This window comes from Botryllus schlosseri, chromosome 4, assembly GCF_051294905.1.
Source record: "Botryllus schlosseri isolate E-star chromosome 4, Bs_hap1, whole genome shotgun sequence".
In the NCBI taxonomy this organism is placed as follows: Eukaryota; Metazoa; Chordata; class Ascidiacea; order Stolidobranchia; family Styelidae; genus Botryllus; species Botryllus schlosseri.
In genome coordinates, this window is record NC_137239.1 from 11,183,059 (window position 1) to 11,196,115 (window position 13,057).

General features: G+C 39.4%; 1 protein-coding gene across 1 annotated transcript; it reads right to left on the reverse strand.

Moving 5' to 3' along the window:
* Positions 1-765: 765 nt before the first annotated feature.
* On the reverse strand, positions 766-6,598 carry LOC145437031 (uncharacterized). The gene is made up of 5 exons (XM_080314199.1): positions 4,845-6,598; positions 4,238-4,300; positions 4,120-4,173; positions 2,440-2,684; positions 766-2,380 (listed from the first exon to the last, which is right to left on the reverse strand). The coding sequence occupies exons 1-5, from the start codon at positions 5,122-5,124 to the stop codon at positions 2,183-2,185; spliced, it is 840 nt and encodes a 279-aa protein (XP_080170325.1). The 5' UTR covers positions 5,125-6,598; the 3' UTR covers positions 766-2,182.
* Positions 6,599-13,057: the final 6,459 nt, after the last annotated feature.

Genomic DNA, 13,057 nt, shown 5'->3' on the forward strand with positions numbered 1-13,057 from the left:
GGGTAACGTAGCCATCGTTCATGCTTGGTTAAACTTCCAAACACTTTGCGAGGTGACAGATATTTTCGCTTTTAAATAAATGTAATTTCACACAGTCTCCGATGTCCAGTCGGTATAGCCTATGATAAACCGGCGTATCGCACATGGTTCGTAACGTGATTTGAAAACGACATTCCTGCTATGGATATCGAGAAAGCATGCACATCGAGTTGACCATTTATTTTTTTGGAATCCAATATTTCAGTGGTTCCCAATCCCAGGTCTGTGAGAGGTGCTTACGAAATTGAATATTTTTCCAATGTCCATTATTTGCAGAGAAAACATCAAATTTTAAACTGATTTAGAAATTTCGAACGTAATTGCGAACGCTTTTTGACGCTCTAGAGTTGGTAGCATACTTTCGACTATACCAAGTCGCAAAAGTGTTGTGGCACATAGTCTAAAAGTAGTCTGGAACTCATTTAAAACCAGTAATATCTGAAAGCTAAGAATTTTTTCAACGAAATTTTACGAGATTCAACATTTCATTTCGTGACACTGGACAGCGTAGCAGAATCAATGCTGATAGCGAAGTCGCCCGTCAAAGTGAATCCAACAGTCCAAATCGATTTGGCGGTTTCAACGGGATTTGGGCTTGCAGAAGCTTCTATGCAGCCACACACATCTAGCGTGATATCAGTACGACAGCCGCGAATTTCTCATTGAATTAACGTTCCAATTCTTCGTTGTGAGTTGCGCACTTTTGTCGTAATTATATTATGAATTGATTTTGATTCGTAAATGTTCACCGATCCCCAAAATTGTATTGAAATCGGTTCGCAAGCAGAAAAGCCCATGCACTATTTGCTATAAACTTCAATTTCTTAACTGCATTCATATTCGCTAAGAAATCTCGCATTCCATGATTACAATACTTTTCATGCGCAGCGTAGTTCGAAGACGTAGCCTACACTCACAATTTCAAACAGAGTCTGTGTCATATAGATCCGGAAGCAGTGGTTTTTAACCTTCACTTGCCCGCGGAACACTTACGTTTCTTTGCAAGCCTTCGCGGAGCCACAAAGAGTCGCTGACGCGTGAAAAAGAACAAAAATATACCGCAATACACATCTAACCGCAAATATAAAACATTACTATAGTTTACTGATGCACAAAATGAGCTGTGCATTAAAATAGGGTTACCATACATCCTCATTTGGGAGGATTTGTCCTACTTTTTCGCGATATCGAAGATGTCCTCCTAAGACGCCTAAATGTCTTCCTTTTTGCGAATCCGTCCTTCTTTATAGCTTTGACAGCCATGCAGGCAATTGGATAGGCACAACTGAGAAACGCCTTAAATGCCAAATCTGCAATGCACATTTACGGGCGGGTCTTTCGGGAGCAGGACTGGAACAATGACCTTTTATTAGTCAACAATACATGATTTCCCGAGGAAATTCTAGAATCGACTGTTTTCTGGTCCGGTAATCTGACTTCTAATTTTGTAAAAAGTATCCTTCTTTCCCGATCACAAATTATGGTACCCTACTTGAGAGGGCGGTAAAAACGTTAAATATTATTTTAACACAACACGAAAGCATTATAATGAATATTAGTTGCAAACCAGTGTTACTTATGTTGTTAATCATCGGATAGGCTGCCAGTTCAGAAATGCGAGGCTTCATATTGCAAAGTGACATCATATTGTTCGGTCGAATCGCTTATAAATATTGTAGATAGAATTGCCATTTCAAATGGACCGGATTACGATTAAGAACCCCCGACCACCCCTGCGCAAACCACAGCACAAATCGTACGACTACAAAATTCACAGTTTAACTACTGATCGGACCTATAGTTTCTTGCAACTCATGATGCCCAAAATGCGGTCGCGTCATCACAAATCATATTTGGGGGTGTGCGTGTTTTGACATCTGCATAACCCCGAAGACTCGCTCATGGAACCTTTAGTGTTCCACGAAATACATGAAATGAACCAATGTCCTACAGTAATTGATTTATTCACAAAATATCCACGAAAATATATTTACCGACTTCCAGTACCACGCGCCCCGCCAACGACCGAGAATGTACACCGAAAACGAAATTTAAACACGATCAAATAATATATTTATTCTGTAATGACTTCTTCAACACTCTTGCCGCAGATTTTCCGCATTTCAAGAGTTCTCAGAGATTGTCACGTTCTTTTCTCACAGATTACTCCATGTATAGTGTATGATTTGTAGTAATTCCACACGCCGACATTCGGATTACTGTCGCTTCGCACAGACATGATCATGTACTTATACGATGTCTTAGCTGTTGGGGAGCCAGTATGCCACAGGAACTGATTCATATTGATTTCCTTTCCAGTTCTGTATCGTAGAGTGGAAGTCTGTAAAAAACGCAAATCCAACCAACCCTTATATGTATGCATTAGTCACGCTACTATACCGTGGATGCATATTTCATTCCAAGCCACATGCGGGCGTGCGACTGGCCAGCGGGCATTTTCGTGATTACAAAATCGAAAAGGGCCTTCTGCTCAATTCGATCATGAACCTCCGCCACTAACGCCCCGAATTTTGCACAATCTGCCACCGCTTCATCATATGTTTTATCCTGCGATGAAGAAATCCGTGGTACGATGTAGCACTTTCCAGAAGTAAACAGTCCTCTTTGTCCTATGCAGTTGGACTCTGCAAATTAAGAATTTGAAATAGCATGCGCCTAACAGTTAAATTAGTCTCATACAAAAGAAACATATGTATATGGACATTCCAAGCAACAGGCGATGGTATTGTTTGATCAAGGTCAGGTTTTCATTACGCATAAAACTTTTGTCATGAACATAAATCCGGAGGCTCTTTAACATTATGAAATATTTCGATGGATAGAAATATGGGATCACAATTTCAAATACCCTAAATAACTTTGTTATTGAATGACTATTTCATGTCATGGATTGCATTCAAAAGGAATCGCGTTTCAAAACACAGACTACCTTTTAAAATGATGTTTAGGAGAAAATTTTAAATACCAGTCTTTTAAGGTAAAAGCCCTTTTGAAAGCGGTGCAAGGATGTCAAAATAGAGAGCGTGTGTGTGTGTGTTTGACTTTGACTAGAAACACTTACGTATTTTGCTATTCTACGCAGCTAAGACGTGTGTGACTTGTAATTCGAATTTTATTCATGACGCACCAGACCAATAAAATGATAAGCACCGCATTGATTCATTTTCACAATTGATAATATTATTAATAAAAGTCTACCGTGCACTCCTAGGGGTGATTTTGCAAGATTAAACTATTTCATGAATACAAACATTAAATAAATTATTTTGATAATACAGGTAATTCCTTTAAAACAGTGCGTCCTTGACTAGAGTCAATGAACAACTTGGTGGTACGTGGATTATTTTCAAGGGGTCTGTGCAAGGAATGTGTTGAATTCACGACTTTAAAATCAGATGGTCCTTATTTATAATATTTCTGTTCTTATTTTTGACTTATATCCTTCGTCATTGCCAGTGCTAGCAGACGATGTAAGCACTACTGGTTACACACAAACTCGAAATGAGGTAGGTATGATAGTTGGAAAATGTTTGAGGCATCAAAGTAAATCGGGCCTTGATCGGGCGATAGTGGTGGCATTGTTCTAGTCATATACGTCTTAGACTAAGCGATTAGGCAACTGCGTGCCTCTAAATTTGATTTAAGGAAATGTCAACGCTGGTTGGTGATACAGTTAAAAGACTTTTCTCAGACTAGATCTCAATATGAGTTCCACGCAACCGCGGAAACAATTTATGGGTCCTCGCTCGAAAACGTTCAATAACCCCTGTTTTAAATCATTAAATGTTCAGCACTCTAGTGAACCTAAGTATTGTAATGTGATATGTTGTTTTCATCTTATATGATCAATTGATTATGGTTAAAAAAATAAACATAAATATTAATTTCAAGTTCAAGTAAATTCATTCAAGTAATCAACATCTGTGATTTGAATTCATTTTCATTTCAGACACATCCTTTCATATATCCAGCCGATAAAACATTTTCAGAATCTTCTTTAAATTACGGAGCCATTTCACTTCCGCCACAGATAAAACATTAATCAGAATTAAATTTAACCTGAGTCTCGCTTTCTTTTCAATTCAACTACGGTTGGCTTCATCTCTTCCCACTCTGTAATATTACAATTTGACACTTTTACACATAAATATTAGGTCAACATATTCATTTCATATACCTGCAAGGAAATCTGAACAGTTGGTTTTAAGCTCTTCTATCGTTGACTTCATTTCTTTCAAGGCTATAAATAAAAGGGGTGGTGTGAACGCTAGGCTCTAATTAGTGTTCGGTATGCAAAGCTCGATGGCAACGAGGTTACCATTCGCAAATGCATAAGTAGACAAAATATATGCATGGGCAATGAGCATAAGTATGTATAAGTAGGCGACTTCTACTTGATAACTGTAGAAATAGCAGTAGTATATTAACAAGCTACTTGATTAAGCAGTGAATTCTACTTGAGTAGTCTGGATGTCGAGCTTGATTAGAGGGTTATGAAACAAAAGAGTATTAGTTACTCAATCATATTCACTGACGTCACAATAAAATGGGCATATTATTGGGGTCTAGAAAATTACTCTGTCCCTCGGTTATTGTATGTATTCATGCCTTGCGGAAATGTGGTTTTGAGACTTTTCAATGTGATGAATTTATTCGTATTTAGGCTCACAGCAAATCTGAGCCTTCCTCGAGTTCGCACCATCAGTGATAAATGTAAATATAGTATAGATATCAAGTTCTTAAACTGCCGTTTCCGAGCAAAGTAACAGGTTTCAAAATCTTACCATGAGTAACCTTCTCGGATATGGTACCATTTATCCTGTTGTAGTCCACATTTCCAGGTTTGCCCGCATTTCCTGGCAACCCCCTTTCTCCGCGAACACCTTGCGGTCCCATCTTACCTGGAGGTCCCTGTCGAGCTCTAAAACGGGGTGTGACTTCCGTGGTTTCGCTTTCATGGAAAACATCTTCGATGTGTTTGCAAACAAAATGTTGTTCGTTGCCCGATACAGCATACCATAGCAATGAAAGAACAGCTAGGAAACTAGCACTGACTTTTCCCATTTTTATTTAACGTACATCAAAACCTTTATACCATTTAAAAACGTAAGGTGGTTGTTACGAATTAATCCAACGTATGGAATATGGTTTAATTCTCACAAATTTTGCAGAAGCTACTGTGGCTCAATGACTAAAGCACCGCTTCCGCTATCTACAGGTCTGAGTTCAAATCACACAGCTAGTCTCACCGTAAAACCTAGTCAATGCTGGATAAAAGCTCATCCAAGTGCCATTATAAGCTCGATGGCACTGGTGAGATGTCGGCAGCAGAGGCATCCGCTGCCGATACACTAGACCCAGTACTTGACAGATCTGCTGTAGGAGCGAGATAAAGTCGAATGGTGTAGAAAAAAAATAGGTTTGGAAGAGACCGCAATTCTAGCCCGAATATATTCGACCTTGTACTAAAGCACCAGCTATCATATAAATATTACCTGCTCGGAATTCTTGAAATTCACTATTTAAAAAAATTTCGAATGACATCTAGAAAAATCAACATAGATAAATAAATATATCCTTGACCCGATTCCTCGGAGAATAAGATATTGTGAAAGCAAACTGACTTCCTTTATCGTTCCCAATGCGGCTGATACAGAATTTGTGAATGAGGCCGATTCGAAAACATAAAACTCTATGCTGGAGCTCAAAATTTTTATAAATCGTATCTCCAAACAGGATGCGTACTAAAGAATTCTAATGAATTCTTTAAGGCACAACAATATAGCGAATGTAGCATAGGATTTCCAGCTCAGCGTCATCCAAAATAATTCCAACAAATGTTGGTTGAACGTTTTATATGCTAGTTACCTAAACAAGACGAGGTAAAACGAGAAAGTCTAATTACAGCTGCCAGTGACGATCGCCATCATTCGTTATTCTAACTAAAAAGCGATTACTAATTTTCTGATCAGAAAATATTTTTGAATACGCTGTTTTGTATACTGCAGCGTAAGTGATTGCAATTCTTGTGTGAGTAGCCTCAGGAAATATTTCAATCGTGTCAGAAAACGATTTATTTTTGCTCAAAGAAAATACTTCATTTTCTGGTGTAGTTTAACTTGAATTCTCGCTTCGTCTGTACGAAGTTGATAACCAAATTGGCACTGCGCATGCAAATATTAGCCTGCATATCTACGGACATGTTATGATAAACGAAACTTCGTGCGAGTCATGTGTCAGGCCGCAATGCTGTATTGCCAAGTTGTAAATTCATAGCCAAATAAAATTCAAATTCTCATATCATCAAACAGCCTTTGAATATCAGAACTGAGATTTTACGATAGAATTTGGTTGTATATAGAATGGAATCATTTAATCATATTCAAATAAACCCGAAAATTTCCGGCTGATACTCTTTAGGAATGGTTGTCACGAAGTAGTATATTATTAAACAGATATTTTCCGATCAATAGTGGCATCAAAGCTCTTTTGGATTATCAACTAGTTGCTTACGATTATCCCTGACGAGTGCTAGCCGAATATACTGGAATTTGTTTTATGTTTTCTGTTACCGGATATTAGCTCAACCCGCTAGCCATCACGGGGTTCGACTGCAGGCAACTGGACACTGGATTGTTTCACGGAACTCCTCCCCAAATTAACATAAATGGACCCCTGCCTAGTTTTAGTTTTTTGAAGTTGGTTTTCCGAGCGGTTCTAAATGCTAAGGGGAGGAGTTCCCCCACTTACGACCAATAATTTTTAATTTGAATTCCACCACCACAACTATTATGATAATGCCTGCAGTCGGACCTCGCCAGTTCGCCCCTATGTTTTTTGTGTTGTATGTCGGCCTCCACCACATATATTGTGCGTTTTTGGTGGAGGCCTTTGTTTGTCGGTGTCCACTGTCCCCGGGCGAACTGGCCATGTCTTCTCTGGCCCATCTTATTATACTATCGCATTTTCTGTATGTGATTTCTCGCATTATTTTTTGTCAAATAAAAATTATCTCCCCACCACCGTAAATGGTGGGTTTTGTTCTGCGTTTATGTTTATCCATTTTGGCAAGGTGACTGAAGTCGCGAGTGTATTTATTTCAATGTGCATTTTCATCCTTCTTGAAATTTGCCGAAGTAAAATATTTCAAACCAAAAATTCAATTACATATTGACGCTCTGTCCCTCGAAGAGGCTCTTTAAATAAATTCAAGGATAACGATATCTAAAGCATATTCGCCTCTTGATATGTCTCTCAAAATATGGTTTGTAATATGGTATTATGGAACCAACGGTAATATCGAATTCACGCGACTAGTAAGTAAATGCGCGTTGATTTTACATAACATTAATATCAGCATTCTCGTTACCTAGTAATTCTAAAGACAAACACAAACAGTCTTGTATAAGCTTGATCTTCAAATAGAAAAGTCTATTGGTGTCTATACTAGCCGTGCGCCGAAATACAATGAACGGTGATCTTTGCTGCATGAGTTTTGCTCAGCAACGTCTCCTGCATGAGTAAGCAACTCGCGGAGAGCAAGCTCATACTCTGCTGTCCGCCTTTCTCCTTTCGCCTTTATGCTAGCTGCGGCAAATGACCTACGCCGACAATTCAATTGCATGACGAGTAAGGCATCATTAAGGCGATTTAGTGACTATCGACTCTACATCAGGTCATCTCCCTACCTTCTGCGTGGTCGACTTCGCAGTGGTTGTACGGAACGCGTGGCGTTATTTTATGAGATAAGTTAACCGATTATTATTATTGAATATTATCTATAGATCTGATGCGGGGGGGTTAGGATGCAAAAAGCTCTCGTGATTTATTTTCAGAATGCCCACTGCACGTTACAGTTTTACGTTGTGTGATTTGTTTTATAAAAATATATTCATATTCTTTTGTGATTTTTGGTCCGAAAATTAAACTGTCGCCTCGCAGATACAAGTCATGAAACGGCAGCAGTTTTTTTTTTTTATTGTTACTGTTAGCAGTAGGGTTGCATTTAAAATAAAAATACATCTAAAACAAACATGCTTAATACAGTGCCCTTGTTTAAAACATGTTTTGATTGTTTTTTGTTTTTTTAAGCCATGACGTCACGAATATTCAATCATGACGTTATCGTCGATTGACATTGACAAATGGAAATATAGGGTAAATATAGCTCCTTTGACAAAATAGGCTTCCAATCCCTGTCATATACAGACCAAAAATGTTCTTTTAACCATGACTACATCGTCACGTAGCATTTTTACGGTCGGCTGTCATCATCATCGGAACAGTTATTCCGTGCAAATCATCTATATCTGGGTACTTTAGTTGTTGAGCCGACCTTTATGAGAGTTCCAAGCATTCCATATCTTATACGTCGCCTATGTCGGGTGAAAATCTTCCGCAGGCTAATATTACATGTTTTTGGAAAGTATTTACACAATGATGGCATAAATATTATACAACTTGAAACAAAAACAATTTTGGTTTTTGAAAAAGACACTTGTTAAAAACATTGTTTAAATTTCAAACATGCTTTAAAGAAAATGTTCGAACAACCATTTATTTTAAATGCACACATGCACGAACTACATTAATAGCGAGCCGAGTCTAGTTTCAGGTGATACACAAGCATATAATGCCAGACGGCAAACCAAAGGCTTATTTATTAGTTTCTGTCGGCTTACTACGGCATATAAGAGTATCAGTATTCAAATAATTTCATCATTTCGAAACACCACAAGACTGCGATACTATGGAAAGATAGGGAGACGTCGAAATGAAATGCACCGGAATCGCAAGTAATATTGTTATTACATTATGCGAGCATAGCGCATAGAGCGAGTATAGAGATCAAACTTTCATGATATTGAATGTTAATGAAGTTACAAGTCATGTTGATGCCACACAATGCAGAATATTCATGAGGCTCTCGCGGGTTTGCTTCGGGCCGGCATGTTGTTATTGATTACTTTATTGAACCTTGTTGTTGGTATCTCGTGACCGCAAAATATCATCGTTAGTCAAAAGATATTGGAATCGCTCACACGATCCAGACCGAACTGAAAGAAAGATTGTATTTGTAAGACGCAAGCAACTGTATTTACATGTTTGTGCGGCGGATATCGGATTGCAAGGACAGAACTATTCGGTGCCGACCATTTCGGCGACCGCACATATCAATAGGTCGAAGGTCAAGGAAAATATTCATGTTGAATAGATATGACCCAGAATATTCAACTTTATGAAGATTTACGAATAATTTTTACTCTACTTCAACCTTGCCCATGCAAAAGGGAATTTCGCTGAGCAACCCAGGGTTACCAAAATGTTCAATCGCCTCGCTGTCGAAGCTATTAAGTATTACGAATTACCTAAATGGAGGGCATTTTTGCGTCTTCGGAGGTCATTTTCGATTTCCTGAAAGACAAGGACAAATCCTCCTAAAGGAGAACGTACGGTAACCCTATATCCTACATCAGGGGTCACCAGCACGCTGCCCGTGGGCCGCATGCGGCGCACGAGGTCATATTTTGCGGCCCGTGATCTTATTTGTCAGTTCGGAAGAACGCGAAGTACAGCATCTTGAAATTCTGCAATTAATTCCAGTTCCAAATTATTGTTGCGGTTTCAAAAAAAAGCTATTCGCCTGTGCCCAACATCACTACTCCTCACTAGCTGAAACGGCTTCGCGGCGATGGCAACACCTTTTGACCTATGGCGGATCAGCTGTTATGACTGAGTTTATTGCCTGGACATGCAATAGCCCAGACACTGCCAAGACTTAGGAAGCGGCTCAGGGCTTCTCACATGATCACTCTTAGGCTGAGATAGTCTTTCAGCTAGGGTCGTGTCAGGTATCGTGTATAGCTCATAGTTCAAACTAAATTGAAGTTTATGATCATAATGTCTCTTGTTGTGTTTTTACTTCTTTTTTGAAGTATTACTTCTTTTGTGGCATCGCCCATGTTAGTGAGCATTGCGTTGTACTAACATTAAGTTTTAAAAACGTGGATGCTTAACTTTGCGGCCTTTTTCTTCTGGATATTGTATTCTTGCGGCCCGCGATCTCTTCGACATTTAAAAAGTGACCCACGACCCGTTTTGAGTTGGCGACCCCTGTCCTACATCGATAGTGGCTATATTGCATCGGTTTCACTGATGATAAGTAAGTTGAAGAAATGAACGCTAGAAGTAGAATTGATTTAACCACATACATGGATTTCTCTAAAATAATGAGACAAAATATTATGAACACTTTACCAACTTCATGATGTTTCAATTAGTGCTGTGGCCCACCGGTTCTAAACTCTTGCATAGTATACCTCCCGTTTCTAAGCAAGGTGTTACTGCGAAGAAATACGTGACGGTCAATCGATATCTTCTGTGGATTTTTCCTTTTCATGTCAGAGGGGTCAAGCATCAAATCGCTGCATCGTTTAGACTCACTTCGCTTTCTTGTACTCCGTTCATTTTCCGACTATCCGAAAAGAATCTTTGCATATTTAAACCATCGCTCCTACCGGTTAATCAAGGAGTTTCTGAGTGCTTTAGAAGTTCATCGGTTTTTACACGCTTTTTATTGAGTCCCAGGTCCCACTCCTGCATTTTTTGACTGTTCTCATTTTGCGAATAACCGTGAAAATTCTTGTACCGACGAATAATTATGTCCCGGTCGGAGCCGTCACTGATCATGGTTTGATGTACTCTATTCATTTTGCAATTAGCCTGAACAGTCGTTGCATCCTAATTTTATTCATGCCTGCTACTGCGAAAATTTGACTTGACATGGCTGTAGTCACCTTCAAAAATCCAGTCTCTTGACACGGTCAGACTCAAGATGTGCGATGAATCGATATCATAAGTGTTAGGCGCCGACTTTTATTTTTTACGAGGTCGCGAAGTCTTGTAACGTCATAATTGTTCCATATCGATGACGTCATCGTCGCACGAAAACGCACTTTACTACATGTCGCTGGCGTACGTGCAGCGTTAAACCATTCGTATGACGTTTTAATACCGGCCCTGCAGTCCTGCACTCATTAATATCAAACCATGCAGTCGAGTTAGTAAATGGAATCTGAAAGCGGTACGATCATTCGAAAGTGTAACGGAATGCATCGAACTAAAATCAGAATTTACGTCACTGAGAATCTGGAGTTGTATCAATGCTATTCACGCGCAACGCGTCATGTTGAGTAACCAAATACAATACGCAGTGTCCTCGCAAGTAGGCTAATACACACGACAACTCTCGAATATTTCAAGCAGACAATAATGATGATTACAAACGCGAAATCGCACAGTCAATCAGTAATTGTTTATTGCGGTTTCTTGCTTCGCGTTGACCAACTCGCATCTTGGCAATTGTTTGCTGATTATTTTCCCGTTATACGTTCGCGAAGCATTTCGGGAGTACATTGGTCAATTCGCAAATTCAATTTGCATGTCGACGGCCGCCAACACATACTAATTAAACTACGTGTTGATGTTGATTGATAGCCGCACAAATTTGCTTCTACGGCCGCAGGCTGGACACCCCTGGGCTAGAATTAATTCCACTTTCGGGCGCATGCCGCGATCTTATCAATAGAAATCCGCGGTTTGCCTAATGCCTAATAGTTTAATATTCGATATTGTTGTTCTCGATACGAGTACATCCAGAAATCAAGTTAATTGTTGTTCAAGCGAATCGAATAAAACAAGAATTTGTGCCACCCAGAATCTTGTGATGCATCAATATTTGACAATGACATAGCATGGCCTACTGCACGTTAATTGACGTTAATTACCTGCACATTAATGAAAGGAACACTGAAAAATGACTTTGTGCGTCAATTTCGGAGTACGAATGTATCCAGTCGATAACAGGTAATATGGATGATCACGAATGGGTTTTGAGTCTGACACCGTATTGAGTAGCTTTCGTCGCGACAATTGTTTTCTCATTATATCGGTGTCTTGGCTGTATTGCTGCATTTCCCGATTAATGTCACTGGCAAAGCCTTGTTAAAGAAACGAATCTGCGCAGAAATGAATTCCAATTTGCAGGCACACACCCTCCAATTTCGCGCTCCGATTTCCAAGACTATTACGAAGCTGGCTAGCTCATGAATGGTTTTGTAAATAAACATGGACGTACATAATCTAGATTTCAGAAAAGCAGAACGTCTGTTTGGGTACCTGGTCGGGAGAGGAGATCTAGGATGGTGCTTCTCAGTACACGATAGGCGCGTAGCCAGTCGAAAAATTAGGGGGACATGGATTTTTTTCAAATTTACCAATATAACATCAATTCAATTCGGGTCAAGTGCATGTGTAAATGGCGATCATATAATCTCTTCGTATTGACGACTTTAGGCGTATGATAAGCTCGCCAAAGAGTGCTGTCAATTAGCGAGTCCCTGATATCTGGTGAACAATTAAATACGCGCGCGTATTACGCTGTCTCGGCGACAGTTTTTGGAAATCTGAACTTGATGGCACCGATTTCAAACCTTAGTCGTCTTTCAAAACCCGAGCCATGATACACATCTTCTGATCGTTACGTTCAAGTATTAGCGAGAATCAATTACGCATGTTAAAGTCTGTTTGCAGCGATTCGATGTCACTCAGTTTCGCGATGTCGCTTTTTAATGAATATGACATAAAACAATCACTAATTAGCGTAAACTCGACCGCATTGTCTCAAAACCAGCGAGAGATAAAAGCATATGCTATTGCAGGGGTCACCAACTCGGTGCCCGCGGGCACCAGGTAGCCCGCGAGGACTAGATGAGTAGCCCGCGAGCCCATTCTAAAAATAGGTGGAATAGCAGCAGTTACCAATATTCGTCGGATTATTACCAGTGAGCTTCTTTTAAATATATAGATTGATTGATTCAGGTATTCTTGTTTAAAACACACTAACATGTAACTTACATATATAAGCACTTGAAAATATCTTCAATTACAAGTACTAATATATAGATGTACGACACGTGATAGAATCACCAGAAATTCA